General features: G+C 42.1%; 1 protein-coding gene and 1 long non-coding RNA gene across 2 annotated transcripts; both read left to right on the top strand.

The window, feature by feature from the left end:
• Positions 1–2,849: 2,849 nt before the first annotated feature.
• LOC142657476 (phosphatidylinositol polyphosphate 5-phosphatase type IV-like) lies at positions 2,850–6,206 on the top strand. The gene is made up of 7 exons (XM_075832511.1): positions 2,850–3,326; positions 4,072–4,163; positions 4,385–4,509; positions 4,787–4,906; positions 5,486–5,581; positions 5,697–5,858; positions 6,037–6,206. The coding sequence occupies exons 1-7, from the start codon at positions 3,012–3,014 to the stop codon at positions 6,204–6,206; spliced, it is 1,080 nt and encodes a 359-aa protein (XP_075688626.1). The 5' UTR covers positions 2,850–3,011.
• A 340-nt stretch (positions 6,207–6,546) lies between these two features.
• LOC142657345 (uncharacterized) lies at positions 6,547–8,252 on the top strand. The gene is made up of 5 exons (XR_012849904.1): positions 6,547–6,678; positions 6,892–6,999; positions 7,492–7,626; positions 7,746–7,827; positions 7,915–8,252. It is a non-coding gene; the product is annotated as an uncharacterized LOC142657345 (long non-coding RNA).
• The last annotated feature ends 16,900 nt before the right edge of the window (positions 8,253–25,152 follow it).

Genomic DNA, 25,152 nt, shown 5'->3' with positions numbered 1-25,152 from the left:
CATCTCATAAAGTGGGGGGAATACAATTAGGATATGTCATCACTTTCTGATCGTGGAGTTCTGACTGCCATGACTACTTGATGTTTAGTAAAGCCAATCCCTGTCTTTATAGTTTACCAAATGGGCCATCAATTGTCTGAGAAATGACCCAGATGAAGAGACTATGAAGGAATTCTTCAGTTCTCTTGACTATAAATGCAGCAGAGATTGTGGTATCCATAAAAGTATAATGCAGCCATTTTTAATGAATACATATGGTTGTTGGCCTTCTACCCTCTCTGGGAGGCCTATGATATATAGAATTGACGCTGCATTCGTTCACATCAGGTATAACCGTCTTGTCTCAGGATTTCTAGATTGATTCTTACCACCTCTATTACCTTTCCAGGACATGGTACATGAGGTAATGGCTGCCCACAGCTGTTCTGATGCCTATTACAAGCTGGTAGGGGAATTGTGAAGCAGTATGTATTCAGGATTGTAAGGAGTAAGAGGGCTGAGCACAGGAGATGCAGCATGTAGCGTGTTCTTACTGGTGCAGAGTCACATCCTCTAATGGGGGTCTTTAGGGTTTATTAAAATTCAAAACATATATTATATATTTTAAGATAATATAAATGATTTCCCCCATGTCACACAGACAGAAATGATCATTTATCCCCTATAAAGAATTCATCAGAGTACATTCCCATTAAAAACTTCAATATTATTATTTTCAATAAAAAAATACTCTATACAGTAAAGCAATTGATGAAAACACCCGGAAAAATTACAGATCACACTAAACTTTTCTAGAGGTACAAATCATACAGTATCATCAAATTCATATTCCCAATGGTAAAGCCATACTGATATATGTAAATTATGGGTGTGGTCATAAAAGCAGCTCAAACCGGTTATAGCTATTGTGATGTCACAGAGCTTGGGTATAAACAATGATGTTGGTCACAGAGCTGTCACTATCAGTTGGATGTGACCGGTAAGTAATCTATCAATGCTACATCTGTACTTCACGCTAATTAATTTGTTTTATTAGGAACATTGAATTATTCCATCTCTAGAAGATATTGTGTGATAGTGGTAGTAATATGGTATTAGTATTAGTGTGCAATTAAATTGCTCAAGTATCTTAGATTTTCAGGGTAAGTGGCCAAAATTTGAGCTCCCTTATTACCATTATGTTTACCACTTGTAAAAGAGAAATTTCAATATGCTCATATTAGAGGACTGTATATTAGGGGACTATAATTCCTTATATTATTTAGGTTCACCAGAAATAATTACAATTTAATTCAATTCTGAATTTTGATCAATTGATATAAAAATTATTAGTGGGGAATTGATACTGGTCTGGGGCTACTTATCATGGTTTGGGCTAGGCCCTTTATTTCCAGTGAATGGTAATGTAAAGACTATTTAGACCATTGCATGCTTCCGACTTTGTGAGACTAGTTTGGTAAAGACCCTTCCTTGTTTCTATATGACGTTGCCCCTTTGCACAAAGCAAGGTCCATAAAGACATGGAGTGATAAGTTTGGTGTGGAGGAACTTGACACTCTGCACAGAGCCCTGACCCCAACATCAGAGCCTGAACTCACAAATGCTCTTTTAATTAAAAGGGCAAAAATTCCAGAAGAAGTTATAGCCACAAAAGGGGGCCCAACTTCATATTAACATCCATGGCTTTGTAATGGGAAGTACCACAAGCTTATAATGGTGTAAAGGGTCAGCTGTCCACATCCTTTTGGCCACATAGTGTATTTTGGGTTTATGTATTGTGATGTCACTACTATTAAAAATAATGATAAATCCATATTGAAATATGCAAATTATGGGTGAGGTCATAAAAGCAGCTCACCCCGGGTATAGCTATTGTGATGTCACAGAGCGTGGGTGTATACTATGGTGCTGGCCTCAGAGCTGTCACTCAGTTGGATGTGACCGGTAAGTACTCTATCAGCACTACGTCTCTAGATGAGTCTCACCTATCAGTTTCTTTATGAATATTTTATTCTTCGGTATAATTCTGCTGTGTCTGCCATTTAATGTTTAGTTTATATTTGGAATAGGTATACTAATTTACTAAGAAGTTGCTAAATGGCAATATGGCGGCCTGTGACTTCTGCTCCAGAGACAGAATGCAGCTTGCAGACAAAAATTTGCATCTGTATTCTGCTGGTAAATTGATAAAGCAACCACAAAAAAAGGGAATGTGAATGTCCTGCAGCCCTGAGAACTTATTATTGGAACCCTTCAGTTTATAACAGGAGTAATTCACATAATAAATATTTACTAGGGAATTACTAATTATGCATTTGAGGTTTTCTATTTGTGTAAAATACACAATTATTATTATTATTATTAATAATAATAATTACTAATATAAAAATGTTAGGGAAGTGATTTCTTAAGAACAGCCCTGACCCCGTAATCCTGTATCCTCAAAAGCAATTGTCATTTTTCATTAATATATATATATATATATATAGATATATATATATATATATATATATATATATATTAATGAAAAATGACAATAATAATAATGTCTATAACAAACTACAGAGGTTCTAAATTATAGTTAGTATCTCTCATATAAAAATTACATAAACCCCGGAAATGTCATACCGTATGGTCAATTCAACAACCAATACATTGTTCCAAAATCCAAACCCCAAGCAATGTCATTCACAGGGGGTCCGAGCCCCAAGACCCCAAGCAATGTGATCTTCAAACACTTATGATTGTCTAGATCCTGTACTTGGAATACCCCTTTCATAACTAATTTCTCCAGCTGGTTTTCTTTAAGTTTTCCCTAACTATTTCTTTTTCTGGTCATTCTAGATCTTGCTGTTGGATTGACACTGTTGGATTACTGTGTTGCTTTTACGGTCAGCGATTTGTCCTATTTTCAGAGAACTAGAGGCGATTAGTTAAATTCAATCTTTACTGTCGCCTGGTTTTCTACCACGGACATTGGTGCAGTTTTGCACCCGGGTTATTAACCAACCATGCCCTTTTGGAAAAAATCCAAAAAATATCATGTGTCTCAGATTCCTGATAATGGAAATCTAATGAAAGAGATACCAACTATGGAGGAACCTAACATCTCACTCCAGAAGTTTTCCAACATCAAAGATATGCCAGCCGAAAAATGCAGCGATCCAAGTCACAGCAAACCTTGTGACATTGGCTCAAAGAACGCCAAGAAGAGCGCAATCAGGAGCTTGGGCAGCAGCGCTGTGATTGGCGCTAAAGAACTGGATCGCTGTTTCCCAAATAGACGGCTGAGATTATACGTTGCCACCTGGAATATGGAGGGAAAGGTGAGAAGTAATATACAATATCTATTGTGAACCATGAGTGTATCTGATCTAAGGCTATGTTCACACAGAGTATTTTGCCGAGTTTATTGACGTGGAAACCGCGTCGCAAAACTCGGCAAAAAAGGCCCGAAAATGCCTCCCATTGATTTCAATGGGAGGCGTCGGCGTCTTTTTCCCACGAGCAGTAAAACTGCCTCGCGGTAAAAAGAAGCGACATGCCCTTTCTTCGGGCGCTTCCGCCTCTGACCTCCCATTGACTTCAATGGGAGGCAGAGAAAGCGTATTTCGCTGTGTTTTATGCCCGCGGCGCTCAATGGCCGCGGGCGAAAAACGCCGCGAAAAACTCTGCGAAAATTGGTGTGCAGGGAGAGGAAAATCTGCCTAAAACTTCCAAACGGAATTTTGAGGCAGATATTCCTCCTGCAAAATACTCCGTGTGAACATAGCCTAAAGTTGGATAAATTTGTAGTTGGATATCACATAGCCATATTATATACTACCCTAGGCCCAAATTTTCTAAACATTTGGGCCAATCAATGTTGCTGCACACACTGCAAACTGTCAAACTAATAATCTATGTCTTTGGAATGGCAATGCCTCTGATCCTAAGACTGCAGCACTGGCCATAGTCTATAAAGACTAAAATCCAATTCGATCAGATATAATTTTTTGTAGGTGATATAGAAGATGTCAGTTTGGTTGGTGCTCTGTGTATACATTATAAATATCTTCATATTTTGAGCAGGAGTTCCCACAAAATCTAGAGGATCTGCTGTTGCCATCAGATGACTCCAAAGACATTTACGTAATTGGCGTTCAGGAAGGATGTCCAAACAGGTAAGTCTTCTCAGGTTGTCTTACAACAGTCTATGTCTGCAGATGGACTACAGGTCGGCTGATTGAAATTCTCTCTTGACCTACTACTTATTGTAGGATCACTCCTAAATTTTCCTATTTAACCCCAGAGGTTATAATATTGATTATTTAATAAATGAGTTCAATATTTTAATCTGGTGTCATTTATTAATATGTAAACTTGAAATTGTGTCTTCTTGTAGACGGGAATGGGAGATAAAATTACAAGAGACTCTTGGTCCACACTACGTGCTATACCATTCATCCGGGCTCGGAGTCCTGTATCTCACCATCTTTATTCGACGGGAACTGATCTGGTTCTGCTCAGGTAAGATTCACTTTCTTACATTTACATAATAAGTCCTAATTGAAGTCATTAGTTTGAACTTATTATTTAGTCATTAGAACTAGATGTCTAAGAACCCAACTCTCAGATTCTTCACTGTGGAGTATTGGAGATCTGATAGTTTACTCCACAGTTACAAAGTGTGAAATGGTGTTGTAGTAATATTTCCAGCGTTTAATAGGAAACTATCTCTGTTTCATTGTTGCATGTTATACTATTAACCACTAACCCTTCTTCTTGTGTTTCATTTCTTATACAGAGGTAGAGCACACCCATGTAACAACCAGGCTATTCCACCATGTCAAAACTAAAGGAGCCTTGGGTGTTGCCTTCACCGTCTTTGGGACATCATTCCTGTTTATTAATTCCCATATGAGATGTAAGTATGTCTGTTTTTAATATATGACTATGTACAGTGTTATTGTATATAAAAGTGCTGCTGTTTAATAATAATAAGCTGGAATATATGAGATGACATGAAAAGATCTGTACTATTGATGTTTTGGTGTAAAATTAAAAGTTCTTCCTCATTTGGTCAAACTTCTTCTAATCCATCAAACTTATTCTATATAATGAGAGAATAATACTGGAAGGATAAACGGCCTAATGTCCTCTACAGACTGCTATAGAAATACATTATCCTCTGTCATGAAAATGATTGTGTCTTAGATTTACAGTAATAGAAATATCAGTGTGTCTGGTGTACAGAGTGCGGACCCAGATCATGGAACTCCACCAGTCTCATCTTCTAAAATGTCAATAGAAATCCAATTAATATAAATACTATTTGTAAAAAATTGATTGTTGAGGGAACATTCAGACTACACAGCCCAAGAAGTAGATACGATACCTAGATAATATAGGATAAAGAAACCTATTGTCAAAGAAAACTTAAATATGGTGGTTGTCCTAAATTCCAAGAGGTCATATTTACTGATATGTATATTTTTGTTGGCAGTTGGGGCAGTCCACAAGAGGATCCAGGACTATAAAACTATCACCGAGGGTCTCCGTCTGCCTCAAATTATTCCGGAAAGAATAAACTCCAATGCCTGTGAGTATTACTTATGTGGTTGAACCTATCGATTCCTTTATCTCTCTATTTATCTCCATTGACTCTAATGCAGTCACGTCGTCTAACTGTGTCCTGTGTTTATCTCATTCTACAGTGGACGTCACCAGCCGCTTTGATCGAGTTTTTTGGTTTGGGGACCTCAATTTTCAACTGAAAGAGGACAGAAAAAACGTGGAATCTCTTCTGAAGAACATTAAAGGAAGAGATATGTCCAGTCTCCTCAAACACGACCATCTGAATGAAGCCAAGAACAACGGTACATTTACTAGTAGACAGATCTCTATCACTCCTCAGCCTGTATTATTACCACATACACCTCGACAGATCAATACAAATCGTCATGATGGTTCATATGTTCTCCACATTCTTATATAGCCCTACATCTCTTGCACATGTTTTTAATACTGACATGTTTTTTTTTCTTTTAATTTAAGGGTCCATATTTGTAGGGTTTAAGGAGCACACCATAGAATTCCTTCCTACATATAAGTTCGACATTGGCACAGACACCTACGATACATCAGAAAAGCAGAGAGTCCCATCATATACGGTAAGATATCTTATTTCCAGGTCTACAGAGCTAAAGAAAGAATACATTTCATGATTAGATTTTCATATAATAAATCCCCTCGCGCAAGGTAATGAATTGTTATTATAGATGAAGGAATAATTCTTAAGAACAAAGCATCCAATCCATTTTACTTGTAGTGAGTTTGTCAACGTCTCCCAGTGTAATATGTCTTCGCCTAGCATGGCTCAAAGATACTTATTTCATTAAATCTGTGTGACCAAGTCAAACCTTAAATGCAAGAAAGTCTCAAAATGTATATTTCTTAAATAAAATAGGCCGAAATGTTCAGTCTATGATGCTATGAGGTTTATAAATAAATTATAATATGATTGCACTGATGATATTTGTTATTTTTATGACCTCTACAGGACAGGGTGTTGTTTAAAAGCCAATACGAGGGAGATGTGCGAGTCCTGAAATACGACTCTTGCCCTGTTTTGAAGACCTCAGACCACCGACCCGTTTTTGGTATCTTTGAAGTAAAGCTCAGACCTGGTTCAGATAAGTAAGTCATGATTTCCTCCATGTTGTTGGTATGATTCTTTCAGTAGCCGCCATTACTACATGGGCCTTATAGCCAGAGCTCACACTTTGGGGTAGGTGGCTGTATACCTGGGTGACAGTACTGGAGTAATCTAGGATGTGAAACAAAACAATTATTGTGTGGTTACCTGCTAACATTATCATATGTCTTACATCAATATATTTCTCATTCCAGCATCCCATTGGCTGGTGGACGCTTTGACCGCAAGATCTATTTGAAGGGCATTAGGAGGTTAGGACAAAAAAAGTAGCTGCGTCTGTTCATGTCCTTACAGCACATAAGGTGAGAGCATTGTACTTGTCTATTATGTTTGATGTGAGAATGTTCTTCCATCTCTTAAGTCTTCCTCTGTATCAGTAATTTATTTTATCAACCAACATAAAGAAATTGTAAATAAGTCATTCTATCTTCTAGTTCAATTTTCTTGTATTCAGATATTTATTTAATTTCTAAATGAAGGTTATGGGTTTTAGAAGAAAACTGTAAGCATGTATGTAGTATAATAGATTGGTGGGAATTCATTAAGACTGACGTTTCATACACCGGTCTTAATATAAAAAAACTTGGAGTAAAATGTGCCTAATTTATTAAAAGGCCCACACCTTAATAACTAATAATCCATGTTATTATGATAAATGTGTCGGCTGCTGGGGGCTCTGCTGCTTCAGCTACTCTCTGTCCACTTTTTTAGAAAAGTGCCGTAAGCGGCAGAAACTACATGATAGATACAAGGAACATTGTTATTGATGTAAGACATTACTTGGCATCTTGCAGGACTCCTAAGGAACATTTACCATCACAGGTGCATAAAACAATGATTCCACCTTTGTGAACATCAGAAAGTTCCTGTAACATCCTGAACAGCGCAGCTTTAGATCCAACCCATCGCTTGGATCAATCATCTTCAAGGTTTGTAGTGTAACCCCTAGGATCAAATAGGAAAATCCACAATAAAACCTCTTCTAGATTTTGTGACTGCCAAGAAACACACATTAGTTGAGCATTAATAGCAAATATTTCTCTTGCAGCATAAACATCAATTCCGCAGTATATCTTGTGAGAACTGCGCTCCCTGTGACCGGAGGAGCCGCCATCATTGCTGATAGAAAGGTAAGTTCCTCTAGATATGTCCCCTCTATATTTGGTAAGCAGCCTGAATGATGAATATTTAATAGGATTGTGTGCTTCTCCCCCCAGAAAAAGTCAGCAGATACAAACAGACCATCAACATCAATGCCAATAACAACCGAGGGCAGAACCCGCCATCTTACAAGTATTCCAATGGCGAGACTTAAAATTTTCTACATCTGTCACAGAAGAGACATCAGTGTGGTTACCGGTGCATCAATGTTACCCAGAAGACCAGGCCCAGAACAGGAGAACATGTCATCTCTTCCTGTGTCTCTGGAATACAGATTTCCCACCACTTACTGATACTACAGTATATACTGTGACATCTTCCATTGTTTTTGCTGAATCTTGTATAACATCATCTTTACCATTATATATTTTGATCCACAAAAACCTTAAATAAATCTTTAACATCAATTCATAAGTGTGACTGGTATTTATTAGTGTGTTCAGTGCCCGGCTACAACTTACCACAGTGTATACAATTCACTTATCCGACCCTTCACAGCGCTATTTGTGTGACATCGCGTTTAATCCAGTGGTAGGTGACAGGACATTGTATCATATGTACACAATACAGAGAGTATGGAACGTGCCGCCATATGTACTGGATTAGATCCTGTGTTGGACAAAAAGTGACAGGAGATGTAAAATATTGATATATTTGATAGTTGTTTAAATTTCAGTTCCATAAAATGTAATGTTGGGCTCTCTTTACAAGCGGAGACAATCACATTAAGCAGGGAAGCCGCTAGGGTGACACAATCCCCACAGATCTCAGATTGGACAAACGGGCAGGATGAGAGCTGCCAGTTGAGATTGCCAGTTAGGGCAGAAGTTACAAAGTGACTGATCAACCAAAAATACTTTGTATTGCTAGCCTGAATGGCGTATCGCTAGCTCAGCATTTCATATGAGAACAAAGACCCTCTGCAGCACAAGTTTAAGTTGAGACTGAACCATAGCAAACACATTGTCCCATTCTCACAAGTTAAATCAGAAACCGCCAAGTATAGAGCCTATTTATTAGTGAAACCGTCAAGCTTATGTACTAAATATTATAACCGTGAAGACTGTGCCTCTGTTGGAGTAAAGTTCTGTTCAGCATCTTATACCTGTGTCGTCTGAAGTTCTTGCTGTGCAATTTCCTCTGCGGGGCAGTAACCATCCTAAACCCCCTCCCACCTGTTACATTTGTCCATACTAAAGTCCATTACTCCATTGAAGTCGCCAATTAGTAGCAGTGGATAATCTGCAAGGGCTTTTTATCAATAAACTCCTGTACCACACCAAAGACATAAGGATTAAAGGGTGGCGGTAAATAAATTGAGACAATGATACATTGAAGATTTTGTATTGCACAGTCCAGGAGCACAAACTTTCCTTCTTTTTCTCCCCAATATGTATGGCAGGTTAATTTGCAGTTAGGGTATGTTCACACGCAAACTCAAAAACGTCTGAAAATACGGAGCTGTTTTCAAGGGAAAACAGCTCCTGATTTTCAAACGTTTTTTTAAGCCACTTGCGATTTTCGCTGCGTTTTTCGCTGCGTTTTTTACGGCCGTATTTGGAGCTGTTTTCAATAGAGTCTATGTAAATGGCTCCAAAAACGTCCCAAGAAGTGACCTGCACTTCTTTTTCGCTGCCGTTTTTTAAAAAAAACGGCCCGTCGGAACAGAACGCCGTTTTTCCTATTGAAATAAATGGGCAGATGTTTGAAGAAGAGGACTTACTCCTAAAGCGAAGCAAGGATGAGTTAATGCTCCGTCCAACAAGCAAAAGAAGCTGGTGTGCCACCCATGCCGCATTGCGCCATTATTTGTGTAATGTTTGAAAGAGATTGTGCCTCTTTTTTTGTAGAGTAGTGTTTACATCCCCTTGTGGATGTTTATATACCACTGGTCAGTAAAGAATTTGTTGTTTGCATTACTTGGGTCTACTGTATTTTATTGCTTGCGACTAACCCTGCGGTCCTTGCCGGTACTTGGCCTTACATAGGGATACATTCTATAGACAAGGTGAATGCTAACACTCAATTGCTATTTAGGCTAGGACTTCACAGAGACTGATTGATTTTAATTGATCTTATTTTTAAATTCTATTACTTATTTAAGGGTTGCATGAAACTCAATGTATAGCTTTGTACTGCGGCTGTTGATTTGTAGCTAAAATCAATTAGTTGCATGCCAATGCGTTTCCATGATGGCCTTATTTTCACATTTCCAGGAAAAATAACAGAAGACCATCACAACACAGAGTTCTGAGTAAAGATGCTCCATATCAGGAGAGCTGACAGGTCCGCCTTAAAATGGGTAAATCACAGGTGACGTCTTTTCTGATTGTAGACTTTCTCTTTCCATTTTATCTCCACCCAGCCAGGACCGCTATGATGACTTCTCCTGACATAACATTACAGAGTTTGCTGCTGAGATATCTTTAGTTCTTCACTTCTGCAGCCATCTTCAGCTTCTAGAGCAACGTAAAGAATTCAGACCACAAAATAGACCCCTTAATTCATGCAGACCCCAGACCAGACCACCAAATAAATTTAGACACCAGCCTAAACCCATATATATAAATTCAGACCCTAGACCAGACCCCAGAACAGACCCAATTAACTGCAGACCCCAGGCAAGACTCCAAAATGTAAACCCCAAAACAGAGTAAATAAAATGAATGCAGACCCTAGACCAGACATCTAAATAATGTCAGACCTCAGACCAGACCCCTCAATTAATTGCAGACCACAGACCAGACCGCTAAATTCAGACCCCAAACCAGAGTAAAGAAAATGGATTTAGATACCTGACCAAGACCTCTGAATAAATTCAAATCCCAGAACAGACCCTTAAATTCATGCAGATCCCAGATAAATGAGTTGGTCGATTGCAAGCAGCTTGTAATGAGGGCGAGCCGTATAACCTCCATTTCCAGCTGATAAACTGATTATGTTATTAAATTGGTTGCCTGTTTCTTTATATTAACTGTTTAGGTGCTCACTGTTAATGTATATTTGTGTATCTGTTGTGTTTCACTGTATAGAAGGTTTTGTCTTACCGGTTGGTAGTAGGACAGGCCGCAGTTCCCAGTGGCACTGTCTTATGTGCAGTGCTGTCACTGTACATAGCAATGAGAGGCTGCTGGACAGTGACAGGGGAGGTACAGGGGGTTTGGAAAGAAAGAGCCTGGTGCTGGCTGGGATCAGAGTGTAATGGCAGTGATGCGCTGCGCCACCATGAAGTCAGGTGAGACGGTGAGAGTCAATAACAAAGCAGAAAATAAGCTAACAAAATGACCTCTTATGGTCTGTAGGCTGATAGAGAAGGCCTATCCTATGTAGGGGTAGGCCTATAAGTGTAGGCTGTCACTGAAACATGCGTGGCTGAAGAGTACCGTCAGCCTAGAGTGGTTCGCTCTGAGGAGTCTACTGGGGCTGTGAGAATAGTCAGCCTGGCATGGGAACCTGTGGTCAGCCGAGCAGTACTGTGCTCAAACCCAGGAGAGGCTGTAACTAGGTCCTGATTAGGATAAAGAACGTTCCATGTATTAGAGGGCCGCTTAGATAGCTGCAGTGATGAATGGTTGCCCTGCAGGCCTGAGATGTGGCCTAGTAGTACACTCCTGAATTGTACTGGACTGGGTGCAGTAGTCACTACGACGAGTGGTGTGGTAGGAGCCCTTCAGCGTCAGGACCCTAGTAAGAGTGCATAGGAGCAGATATTTAATATAGTAAAAAGTATTAAAACGTATAAAACCTACTGTGTCAGTTGTATCGGGGCAGCCCCCTTCATCAGGAATACTATGTTTCACAGCATTGAAACAATTTAAATATCTCTATATTATATAAACAAACCTTTCTACGTTTTCTCACGCAATACCGGAAGTGACGTTCCGAACTCTAAGGCCCTGTTCACACAGAGTTTTTTTGCAGGCAGAAAAATTTTGAGGCAGACTTTGACCTGCCTGCGATTTGCGCAGCATTTACCATTGCGTTTTTCGCCCGTGGCCACTGCGCGCCGCGTGCAAAAAACACTGTGAAAAACACTTTCTCTGCCTCTCATTGATTTCAATGGGAGGTCAGAGGCGGAACAGCGAGCCGCTAAAAGCTGCTGCAGAAAAGAAACGCCTCCGCCTTCCATTGAAATTAATAGAAGACAGTTTCGGCCGTTTTTTGGTGCTGATTCCAATGCGGTTTCCGTGTCAAAATCAGCGTAAAAAAACTCAGTGTGATCTGGGCCTAAATCTCTTTATACTTCCTACAATGGACATATCTCTCTATGGCAGATGTTTCGGAAGAGGCTCTTTCTCGCTCTTTTACCCTTTCTATTCCTCTAATACTTCATCCCAATTACATTATTTAATACAGGGAATTTCTTATATTTCTTTTTCCATGCAAAAATACATATATTAATAAAATAGGATAAAAACAACCAATATGAATCTATGGGGAATAGTAAAGACTCATTTACTTTACTCGTTCTCAAACTCTAATATTATTCCCAAACCCTATTCCTTTCTTTAGTATTTCTTATTTTTTTGGATAGGATGGTGCGACTATATCATTTATTATCCTTGGTCTTTTTACGATCATTTGTGGGGCCCTTCTTACTTCATCTTTCAAAAACAGATCACTTAATAGTATTTCCCAATTTCTCTTTAGGATTCTTTTAATTTCTTCAATATTACCATTATATTTAGCAAAATAATGTCAGTCCAAATTTTTCTTTCTCTTTTTTCCATCTTGCTTTTTTACAAGGTATAACTTTTCCCTGTTCCTTGTTATCTAGGCAGTCTTTCTGTTTCATTTTTGAAACCTTTTTCTTTACTCCCTCTATAATATTTTTTTTGCTATTTTACACAAGCATACATCATAAGCACAAGAAAATAGACAAACGCACAAAAAACAAACCCAATCCCGAAAGACACAACCCAATTCAGGGCGGGAGGGTGGGAGCTAACTTTTTTACCTGTTATTCCTCCCGCTGCTTCCGGCTCAATGCCGAAAACAGCGGGAGGAACAGATACCGAACCCCAACTCCTCCACTCTCCATCTCCTCCCTCTCCCTGCCTCCACTAACCCTTTCCCCCCTGATTGGCTAACCTTCCCTCCTATGGCAGTCATGGAGGCTTTCCCTTAAGCCCTCCGTGCTGCAGTCCAGCCTCGTCTTGACTGGCCTAAGTAGGGTCATGTGCTATTTTACCTTTTATTCCCCTTTTCCACCCATCCACCAAATAAGGACATGTGACAACCGAGATTGGATGTGAAATGGCCACAGCAGCCGTTTATTAATTTAAATTATTTTTTAAATACAATTTAATCCAAAACATTTGGATAACTACTTTAGGAATTCGACCAGAGAATTCCTCCTATAATTCACATGACCCAACATGGGTCAGAATCATAAATAACAATCAACATTTTAACACTAAACAGAGCAGGGGAAGTCCTTGAAGCCAGATTTTTTTTACAGATTTTCCTTTTAAGTTAGCCATCTGAAAAACCAACCAACAACTATTTACCTCCAGCCGTAAACCAGCTCGGAGGCACCGCTCACCTCTGCTGATGGCTCCAACCACCAGAAGACCACTTCAAAGGGATAACACCCTATGAAGTCTTCAAATTATATACCTCTTTGGGGGACGCATACCCCCGATGCGAACCCCCACCATTTTGTACTGACCAACCTCCAGGACTCCCCCCGCCACAGCGAAACAGGCCTTGACCACCTTAAGCCTGTGAGTCCCTCCAAACCACCACCGCCCTCTCAATTCCTTCTGCTAAGGACAGGCTCCACAAATCAATTCCAACCTCGGTCAAATGTACTCCATCACTCCGCCAATATCTTCCAACTCCTGACTCCAAATCCCTGTGTCGAACACAAATGCCCGGACACATCGCCGACCCCGGGAGGGCAAACAACACTATCCGCTTACCCCGTCCTACTTGATCAGTCTTGTACCGCCACAAAAACAACCCGAGTCTATCCCCATATAGACCCACATCAGCCTGTCGCAATCCCCCAGCCCTCACCGCACTAGGAGAAACCAACTCACCAATTCTGAGTGCTCCAAAAAACGCTAGAGAAAAAGCCAAACGAAACAACTCTACCTCATAAGGCGAATTACAAACAGCCCCCAGCAATGCGCCCAACGAACCAAGAAGGGTAAAAGACACGGGTCGCCTCTGATCTGCTTCAGCCCTGCCGCGACACAAACCCTTCACAGCTTGCCTTACCAAAAAATTCTTGGACACATCCTGAAAACCCCGTAATTTAAATCCAAATGCCAACCCAGCAATGAAACGATTCACCTTAGCCAGAGAAAACTCCACCTCTCAAGCATCCCCCAACCAGTATAAAAATGCCACCAACCTGTCTTGATCCGTGCTGACGTTACCCAACACTCTTACCCACTCCTCCCACTGCTGCCAACAAGCCGAATAAGTACTCCAAGTCGCACTAGCCAACGACCGTTCGATCAACCGTTCCACGGGACCGAAATCAGATCCCATAGATGTTCCGGGCAAGCCAAACCGAACAGCTCCGCTCCCGGTGCCAATTGACGAAATTGATCCCACTGCGAGCGAGAAAGAGCATCAGCGATACAATTGTAAACCCCCGGTACATGCACCGCAACCACCCACGTGTTTAAGGTCAAGCACACCAAGACTAAGTGATGCAACAACTGAACCACAGGTGGAGAAGATGCCGATACGTTATTAATCGCTAACACCACTCCCATGTTATCGCAGTGGAAACAAACCTTTTTATCCCTGAGAATGTGCCCCCAAATGGTCACCATAACCATGATGGGGAACAGCTCGAGCAGGGCCAGATTCCGTGTAAGACCACTGATCACCCAGCTGTGTGGCCAGTCCCCCGCACACCATTGACCTCCTGCATACGCACCAAAACCACCGGACACCGCCACATCAGTAAACAGCTCCAACTCGCTCATATCCTGTACCGGCGACATCCACAACGATCTACCATTATATTGCCCGAGAAACGCGTCCCAGACCTGCAGATCCGCCCTGTGTTCCACCACAATTCTCACGAAATGAGGGGATGCCCGGATACCCGCCGTCGCTGCCGCCAATCCCTACTAAAATCTCTACCCATTGGCAAAATCCGACTGGCAAAGTTCAACTTCCCCAGCAGAGACTGGAGATCACGCAAAGTGATCTTCTTCAATCGGCAGGCACGCCTCACCTCTTGACGCAATGACAGTAATTTATCCTCAGGAAGCCTGCACTCGAATTGCAATCGAATTGCATTGCAACCGAATCAATTTAGATCCCTAAAAAACAGATGGTAGGGACAGGGCCCTCAGTTTTACCAGGCGCCAGAGGAATTCCAAAATCCGTCGCAACCTTCTGCAAGGAATACAATAAATAACCGCAAATAGGGGAACCGCTAGGGCCGACGCACAAAAAATCGTCAAGATAATGTATTAACGAATCCACCCCAGCTACGCCCTTCGTCACCCATTCCACAAAGCTACTAAATGCCTCGAAGTATGCGCAAGAAAGGGAGCACCCCATTGGAAGACACCTATCGACATAAAACCCCCCGTTCCAGAAGCAACCCAACAGCCGTTGGCTCTCCGGATGGTCCGGCAGCTAGCGAAAAGCCGCCTCAATGTCAGTTTTTGCCAACAACGCCCCAGGCCCCGCCTCACGCACTAACACCTCCGCTTTGTCAAATGACGTGTAAACAACCGAGCATAAATCGTGATCTATCCCATCATATACCGACGACCCCCTGGGAAAAGACAAATGCTGAATCAAACGGAATTTATGGGGCTCCCGCTTCGGCACAATTCCCAAGGGGGATACCACTAGATTCTCTATCGGCGGCTCGACAAAAGGCCCGGCCATGCGACCCAACGAAACTTCCTTCAAAAGTTTTTTCGAAACGACCGCCGAGTGCAAATAAGCCGACTTAAGATTGCGCCGTGTAAGCGGAACCTCATACGGAGGAGGGGGAATAACAAAACCAAACAAAAACCCCTCATAAATTAACTTGGCTGCAACCCTATTCGGATATTCATTTAGATACGGGGCCATCCTTTCCACCCTCACCGGCGACAGCCCCTTGACCAATGGAGGAGGACTGAGTGCCTGACCACTTCCCTTTTCGCATACATTTTGCAGCCCCATGCGAGGAGCCGTTGCACTCCGAACAGACATGCTTAAATTTACAAGTGGCCCCGAACTTACACTGGCCATCATTGAATTGCCAGCAGAACCCGAGTATTGACCCAGAGCCCTGTCCGGACTGACTAGACTGACCTCCTTGGCCAATGCTTCCGGGAAAGGACTGCTTAACCGGGGCCGTCACCCACAACCAAAGCGCAATATTCTTGTGATCCCACAAAAAACGCCGGCCGGACCGCCTTCCGCTGGCGAAACTGCTCATCATACCGCAACCACACCTGACCCCCGTACGCCTGATGAGCCTCCCCGATGGCATCGAAATAACAAAACAACGCTGAGCAATTTTCAGGCGCCTTTTCCCCAATCACACTCGCCAAAATCTTGCGACCAATTCACGAACGTCTGCGGGATAAGCCTATATCGCCGACGCTCCTCTTCCTCCTTCTTACTCTCATCCCGCTTGCCCTTATCCAAGTTGAACTTCGCAAGCGGCAAAAGAGAAAAAATTTCCACGTACTCGTCCTTCCAAATCCATTCCCGAACCTCCTGTTTAAGGTGGGCCCCTAAAGGACCGTCAAAACAGACATAAACCTCGCCCCGAGCACGATCATCAAGCCAAATTCTATCCCCGTCCTTCTGCGCCTTGGTTTGAACAGACACTGCCACTGCTTCCTTGGATGCCCCCAAAACTTCCCCAACGAGGGACCGCGGCTGTACATCACAAGGACCTTCCCAGACCACCGCCGGGGACCCCGCCGGAACTTCAGGCGCCGCAGCCCTATCTAAGCGCCCGACTAACTTGCGCAAAATACCCACTAAATCCGATAAGCCATCGCGCCTGGCAACGCCACTACGGACAGCCGATACTTCCGCGCTCGTGTCCCCACCCCCAACACCCGACATGAAAATTGCTGGATACGGCAAAGTAGGAGTTACGCACCCACCAGGCTGCCCAGTCGCTGTGTTCCCGCCAGCCGGAAAATTCTGACCGCACTGCGACTCGTCCAGCTCTCCATCTTCCAGATCCTCTCTCGCTGACGACTGGCACTCGCACCAACATCTCTGACACGGGGACCCCGGCATGCTGACAGAGGGGCCGGCGACCTGCCGCCTGACCGCAAGGCCCCAGACTTCCGACCGGACCTGTTGCCTCGTCGTCGTCGCTGTTCTTGGCATCCTCACCGAAGCCTGCCCCCTGGCCGGCACATCACCATGTGGGGCGGCCGTGGACTGCACCCTGGACACTGCATCTGAAGGCAGTGGCGTAACAGGAAGCCCGGCCTGCGACTCCCTGTAAACCGCCGAGCCCCGTCATGGCTGGGGATTCCTGCCAGGACGCAGGCCCTGGGAGGAGGCGGCCGTCCCAGCAGCTGGCTTACAGTGTCCTTAGAAGGGCTCCCCCTGTACGTCGAGCCCGCTGGACCACATCCGGACTCAACCGTTCAGGTGGGCGGGACCGCCGGAAGCGGCGGGGTGACCGAGCCTGAGCAACCGCCGCTCCCGACGATGCCCTCTGCTTTATTTCAGCAGGGGCAGCAATTAGCAACTCTCCCCCCCACCACCATGTCACCAGCGCCAGAGAAAGGGGTGGGGGAGGGGAGCGCATCCGGGCTAGCAGCCGACACAGAGCGAAGACGGGCCCGCCTGAGGTATCCTGGCCAGCGCTGCCACCGTCTCCTCCAACCACCCCGGACCGTGGAACTCAGCTGCCGCGCGCAGCTGATCAAGCATGCTGACTGGAGACGCCATACTCGCAGGTAAGCAGGGCAGTGGGAGCTAACTTTTTTACCTGTTATTCCTCCCGCTGCTTCCGGCTCAATGCCGAAAACAGCGGGAGGAACAGATACCGAACCCCAACTCCTCCCCTCTCCATCTCCTCCCTCTCCCTGCCTCCACTAACCCTTTGCCCCCTGATTGGCTAACCTTCCCTCCTATGGCAGTCATGGAGGCTTTCCCTTAAGCCCTCCGTGCTGCCATCCAGCCTCGTCTTTACTTTGTGACTTTTGCCTGATCTAACCGAGTTGTGATTCATTGTTTGCTCCATATAAATAACTATATATTTGATGTTGTGTATTTTCTGACCACCACTGCAATCCTTTGTTTTAGATGATTTTAACAGTTTTTATGAGATTATATTATTTTGTCTGTATTTATTGCACTAATAAAGATATTTTGTTATTGACCATGTGTCGTTTTGCTATATGGTTTTGTGGTATACATTTGTAGCTATTTGACAGGTATAATATGCTGCAATACATAAGAATTGTAGGATATTATAACAGCGATCGGACAGTTGGACCTTCAAGTCGCTAGTGAGATGAAAAAAAAATGTTAAAAAATGTTATACAAAAATAAAAAAGTAAGAATTTAAAGTAATACATTTAAAACTCACCCTTTTTCCATTATCAAGTACTTAATTATTAGAAAAAATAATAAACTATACAGAATTGGTATTGCCGCATCCGTAATGGCCTGAACTATAAAAATATGATGTCATTTATCCAATGCAGTGAACGCCATAAAAATAAATAATAAAAAAACAATACCAGAATTGCTATGTTTTTGGTCACCTTTGAATAAAAAGTGATCAAAAAGTTGCATGTATCCAAAAATGGTACCAATAAAAAAACATATAGCTCGTCTTGCAAAAAACAAGCCCTCATACAGCTCTGTCGACCAAAACATTTTTTTAAAGTTGTGGTTCTCAGATTGTGGCAACAGAAAAAATACATTATTTTTACAAAATAAATGTTATTGTGCAAATAGTTGTAAAACATAAAAAAGCAATATAAATTTGGTATCGCCAGAATCGTACTGACCCACAGAATAAAGTAAATATGTCAATTATAGTACACGGTGAACGCTGTAAAAAAAAAGGATAAAAACAATAGCAGAATTGCTGTTTTTTAGTCACACCGCTCTGTCACAAAAAAAAAGTTATGGCTCTCAGAATATGGCGACACAAAATGTGCAGAGTGCGATCCAAAAGGGGAATAAGATCGGGCACCATTTATCAGTGCGACACAGGCCACAGAACTGCGGATTATTATTTATTTACCGCATTATTATATCCTCTTATTATCTACTGATGTACTCCGCACAGTTTACATATGCCCCCAGATTATAAACTGAAATACCAGCAAAACCCCAAACAGAAAAATTACCAAGCAAAATCTGTGCTTCATAAGCCAAATGGCGCTCCCTCCATTCTGAACCCTTCAGTGTGCCCAAACAGCAGTTTACATCCACTTATATGGCATCGCCATACCCGGGAGAACCCGCTTAACAGTTTATGATGTATTTGTCTTCAGGGGCAAAATCTGGGTATAACATATCGTGCACTTACAGTGAAGGAAATAAGTTTTTGATCCCTTGCTGATTTTGTAAGTTTGACCACTGTCAAAGAGAGAAATAAGTATTTGATCCCTTTGGCAAACAAGACTTAATACTTGGTGGCAAAACCCTTGTTGGCAAGCACAGCAGTCAGACATTTTTAGTAGTTGATGATGAGGTTTGCACACATGTTAGATGGAATTTTGGCCCACTCCTCTTTGCAGATCATCTGTAAATCATTAAGATTTTGAGGCTGTCGCTTGGCAACTCGGATCTTCAGCTCCCTCCATAAGTTTTTGATGGGATTAAGGTCTGGAGACTGGCTAGGCCACTCCATGACCTTAACCCCTTAAGGACGCAGCCTAGTTTTGGCCTTAAGGCTCAGAGCCCATTTTTCAAATCTGACATATTTCACTTTATGTGGTAATAACGTTGGAATGCTTAAACCTACCCAAGCGATTCTGAGATTGTTTTCTCGTGACACATTGGGCTTCATGTTCATGGTAAAATTTGGTCGATATATTCAGTGTTTATTGGTGAAAAATTGCAAAATTTAGAGAAAATTTTGAAAAAATTGCATTTTTCAGAATTTAAATGCATCTGCTTGTAAAACAGACATTTATACCACCCAAAATAGTTACTAGTTCACATTTCCCATATGTCTACTTTAGATTGGCATCGTTTTTTGAACATTCTTTTATTTTTCTTGGACGTTACAAGGCTTAGAACATAAACAGCAATTTCTCATATTTTTAAGAAAATTTCAAAAGCCTTTTTTTTAAGGTACCTCTTGAGTTCTGAAGTGGCTTTGTGGGGCCTATGTATTAGAAACCTCCATAAAACACCCCATTTTAAAAACTAGACCCCTCAAAGTATTCAAAACAGCAGTTAGAAAGTTTTTTAACCCTTCAGGCATTTCACAGGAATTAAAGCAAAGTGGAGGTGAAATTTGCAAATTTCATTTTTCTTGCTGAATTTCAATTTTATTCATTTTTTTTTCTGTAACACAGAAGCTTTTACCAGAGAAACACTACTAAATATGTATTGTCCAGATTCTGCAGTTTTTAGAAATGTCCCACATGTGGCCCTACTGCGCTCGTGGACTAAAACACAAGCCCCAGAAGAAAAGAAGCACCTAGTGCATTTTGAGTCCTCTTTTTTATTAGAATATATTTTAGGCAGCATGCCAGGTTTGAAGAGGTGTTGAGGTGTCAAAACAGTAGGAATCCCCCAATAGTGACCCCATTTTGGAAACTACACCCCTCAAGGAATTCATTTAGGGTTGTTGTTACCATTTTGACCGCACAGTTTTTTCACAGCACGTATTTGAATTGGGCTCTGAAATGAAAAAAATTTCATTTTTTCCAATAAAATGTCATTTGTGATCAAAATTTATTATTTTCACAGGGAACAAAATACCCCATTTTGTTGCCCAATTTGTCCTTAGTGTGGCAATACCCCATTTGTGGTGATAAACTGCCGTTTGGGCCCATGGGAGGGCTCAGAAGGAAAGTAGCGCTATATGTTTGTTGGAGTCCAGATTTTGTTGGATAGGTTTTCGGGTGCCATGTCGCATTTGCAGAGCCTCAGAGGTATCAAAGCAATAGAAACCCACCAAACGTGACCCCATTTTGGAAACTACACCCCTCAAGGAATTCATTTATGGTTGTTGTTAGCATTTTGACCGCACAGTTTTTTCACAGCACCTATTTCAATTGGGCTGTGACATTTAAAAAATGACATTTTTTCCAATAAGATGTAATTTTTTACCAAAATTTCTTATTTTCACAGGGAACAAAATACTAAATTTTGTTGGCCAATTTCTCCTGAGTGCATCAATACCCCATTTGTGGCAATAAACTGCCGTTTGGGCCCATGGGAGGCCTCAGAAGGGAAGGAGCGCTGTGTGTTCTTTGGAGTACAGATTTTGCTGGTTTGGTTTTTGTGTGCCATGTCGCATTTGCAGAGCCCCAGAGGTATCAAAGCAATGGAAACCCACCAGAAGTGACCACATTTTGGAAACTACACCCCTCAAGGAATTCATTTATGGGTAATGTGACCATTTAGACTCCATAGTTTCTTCACAGTACTTATTTGAATTGGGCTGGGAATTAAAAAAATATATATTTTTTCCAATAATATGTCATTTTAGCTCAAAAATTCTTATTTTCACAAGAAATAAAATACTCCATTTTGTTGCCCAATTTGTCCTGAGTGCGGCAATACCCCATTTGTGGTGATAAACTGCCGTTTGGGCCCATGGGAGGCCTCAGAAGGGAAGGAGCGCTGTGTGTTCTTTGGAGTGCAGATTTTGCTGGATTGGTTTTCGGGTGCCATGTCACATTTGCAGAGCCCCAGAGGTATCAAAGCAATGGAAACCCACCAGAAGTGACCCCATTTTGGAAACTACACCCCTCAAGGAATTCATTTATGGGTAATGTGACCATTTAGACCCCATAGTTTCTTCACAGAACTTATTTAAATTGGGCTGGGAATTAAAAAAAAATATATTTTTTACAATAATATGTCGTTTTAGCTCAAAAATTCTTATTTTCACAAGAAATAAAATACTCAATTTTGTTGCCCAATTTGTCATGAGTGCGGAAATACCCCATTTGTGGTGATAAACTGCTGTTTGGGCCCATGGGAGGGCTCAGAAGGAAAGGAGCGCTGTGTGTTCTTTGGAGTACAGATTTAGCTGGATTGGTTTTCGGGTGCCATGTCGCATTTGCAGAGCCCCAGAGGTATCAAAGCAATAGAAACCCACCACAAATGACCCCATTTTGGAAACTACACCCCTCAAGGAATTCATTTATGGGTGTTGTGACCATTTTGACCCCATAGTTTTTTCACAGAACTTATTTGAATTGGGCTGGGAATGAAAACAAAATTATTTTTGTCAAATAATATGTAGTTTTGGCTGAAAATTTCTTATTTTCACCAGAAACAAAATACCCCATTCTGTTGCGCAATTTGTTCTGAGTGCCGCAATACCCCATTTGTTGTGATAAACTGCCGTTTGGGCCCATGGGAGGGCTCAGAAGGAAAGGACCACCATTTGGCCTACTCGGGATTTTCTAGTGCGAAGTCATGTATGCAGAAGCCCCTGAGGTACCAGTACAGTTGAAACCCGCAAGAAGTGACCCCGTTTTAAAAACTACACCCTTAAGGCATTCATCTAGAGGTGTAGTGAGCATTTTGACCGGAGATCTACACCCCATAAACTGTAATGTGGGTTCTCCCGGGTATGGCAATACCCTACATGTGGCTGTTATCAGCTGCCTGGACACACAGCAGGGTCCAGAGGGGAAAGACGAGGGGGGATAAGCTGTGCGGAGTGCATCAGGGTAAGTAAAATTGGGGTAAATTATAAACCAAGGGATGTATGATAAATTTTAAAACACTTTCATACAGAGCTCTGGTTATGCGGGACACGTGTCACATTGATATATTGTGTCCTCCCTTATTTCCCTCTTATAGCAGACTTTGCACCTCTTTTGACTTTTTCCCTTCTTGCCAGTTTGGGGAACTTCTCCTGGAAAGTGTTGCCCTGGTACGATGCGTGTGGGCTTGCTTCCAGAATACTGGGTGCCCCCCCCTTCATGGTCCTTAAAGATTAGGTTCTTGATAATCACCTCTTGAAATTCCAGGAAAGTTCCCGTCTGGCCTGCACATCGATGTAGCATGTACGCTTTGTACAATGTCATCTGTATGATGTGCCCGGCCAGCTTCTTATACCACACCGCATGGCGCTGTAGGGCTTCAGGGCTTGATCTTACAAGTCCATCCCTCCCATGTACCTATTGTAGTCCAGGATGCAGTCTGGTTTGGGGGTGGCCTTTCCTTCATATACCCTAAACCTGTAGGTATACCCTGATGCACTCTCACAGCTTATACATCTTCACGCCATACCTTGCCCTCTTACCCGGCAGGTACTCGCGGAATTGAACCCTCCCTTTAAAATGTACCAGGGACTCATCAATAGAAATACACTTCTCGGGGGTGTATGTTGGGAAAACCGGGCACTGGAACGGTCTAATAGGGGTCTCCGTTTATACAAACGGTCAAAACTGGGGTCATCTTGGGGTGGGCACTGCTCATTATCAGTATAATGTAAGAAGCGAAGTATTGCCTCATTTATTAATTTTTTTAGGTTCCAGTTCAGTTCTGAAGTTGTTTTGAGGGGCCCATATATTAGAAACCCCTATCAAATACCCCATTTTAGAAACTAGACCCCTCAAAGTATTCACAACAGCATGTAGAAAGTTTATGAACCCTTTAGGTGTTTCACAAAAATTTAGAGCAAAGTAGAGGTGAAATTTACATATTTTTTTTGTCAGAAAATCCCCTTTATACCCTTTTTTTTATAACACAAAAGGATTTATCAGAGAAACGCAACTTAATACGTATTGCCCAGATTCTGCAGTTTTGAGAAATATCCCACATGTGGCCCTAGTGCGGTAATGGACTGAAGCAGCGGCCTCCGAAGCAAAGGAGCACCTAGTGGATTTTGAGGCCTCTTTTTTATTAGGCACCATGTCCGGTTTGAAGAGGTCTTGTGGTGCCAAAACATTGGGAACCCCCCAAAAGTGACCCCAATTTGGAAACTAGACCCCTTGAGGAATCCATTGTAGTTTTCTTGGGGTGCATGCGGCTTTTTGATCAGTTTTTATTCTATTTTTAGGTGGCGTGGTGACTAAAAAACAGCAATTGTACTATTGTTTTTTTTTCTTTTTTTTTTACAGCATTCACCGTGCGCTATAAATGACATATTCACTTTATTCTGCGGGGCGATACGATTACGGCGATACCCTATGTTTATAGTTTTTTTTTATGTCTTATGGCGTTTGCACAATAAAATACGTTTTGTAAACAATCATTCACTTTTTGTGTTGCCTTATTCTAAGAGCCAGAACGTTTTTATTTTTCAATCAATAAAGCCGTGCGAGGACTTATTTTTTGCGTAACGAACTGTAGTTTCGATCAGTACCATTTTTAGGTACATGCGACTTTTTGATCTCTTTTTATTCCATTTTTTGGGAGGTGAAGTGACCAAAGAATTGTGATTGTGGTTCGGTTTATTATTATTTTATTTTACGGCGTTCACCGCGCGGGATAAATAACGAAATAATTTTGTAGATCAGGCCGTTACGGACGCGGCGATACCAATTATGTATAGTTTATTTGTTTGTTTATATATTTTTATTAATAATAAAGGACTGATAAGGGAAAAGGGGGGATTTTTACTTTTATTACTTTTAAATCTTTTATTTTCTTATTTTTACACATCTTTTTATAACTTTTTTTTTACTTTATTACTTTGTCCCACTAGGGGACATGAGGGCAGGAGGCTCTGATCGCTATTCTAATACACTGCACTACATGCGTAGTGCAGTGTATTAGAACTGTCAGCTACTCACTGACAGCAAGCATAGTGGGTCCTGACGTTGTCAGGACCCACTAGGCTTCCGTCTATGGCATAGCCGGACGCCATTGTTTGGTGTCCGGTTGCCATAGTCACCATCGCCGGCCGCTATCGCGTAGCAGGCCGGCGATGGCAGCTTAACCCCTAAAAAGCCGCGATCTCTATAGAACGCGGCTTTTAAGGGGTTAATCAGCGGGGACATCGCGATCGGTCCCTGCTGTAGGAGCTGTGACAGCTGCTGAACAAGACAGCAGCGTCACAGCTCCTGTATGTGTCGGGAGGACGGCCGAAACGGCCGTTACTCCCGAGACGTACTATTACGGCATGGAGCGCGAACGATACAGCTGCCATGACGTAATAGTACGTCAAGGAGCGGGAAGGGGTTAAT

This window comes from Rhinoderma darwinii, chromosome 7 (assembly GCF_050947455.1).
Source record: "Rhinoderma darwinii isolate aRhiDar2 chromosome 7, aRhiDar2.hap1, whole genome shotgun sequence".
Classification (NCBI taxonomy): domain Eukaryota; kingdom Metazoa; phylum Chordata; class Amphibia; order Anura; family Rhinodermatidae; genus Rhinoderma; species Rhinoderma darwinii.
The sequence above is the reverse complement of the archived record's forward strand: the minus strand, read 5'-3'. Positions and strand labels throughout refer to the sequence as shown.

What these genes read in the sequence shown, in the direction of transcription:
- LOC142657476 (XM_075832511.1), top strand. Translation starts at nt 3,012, where the DNA reads ATGCCCTTTTGGAAAAAATCCAAAAAATATCATGTGTCTCAGATTCCT. An exon ending in CAGGAAGGATGTCCAAACAG is followed by an intron (nt 4,164 to 4,384) that starts GTAAGTCTTCTC and finishes GTCTTCTTGTAG; the next exon opens with ACGGGAATGGGAGATAAAAT. An exon ending in TATTAATTCCCATATGAGAT is followed by an intron (nt 4,907 to 5,485) that starts GTAAGTATGTCT and finishes TTTTGTTGGCAG; the next exon opens with TTGGGGCAGTCCACAAGAGG.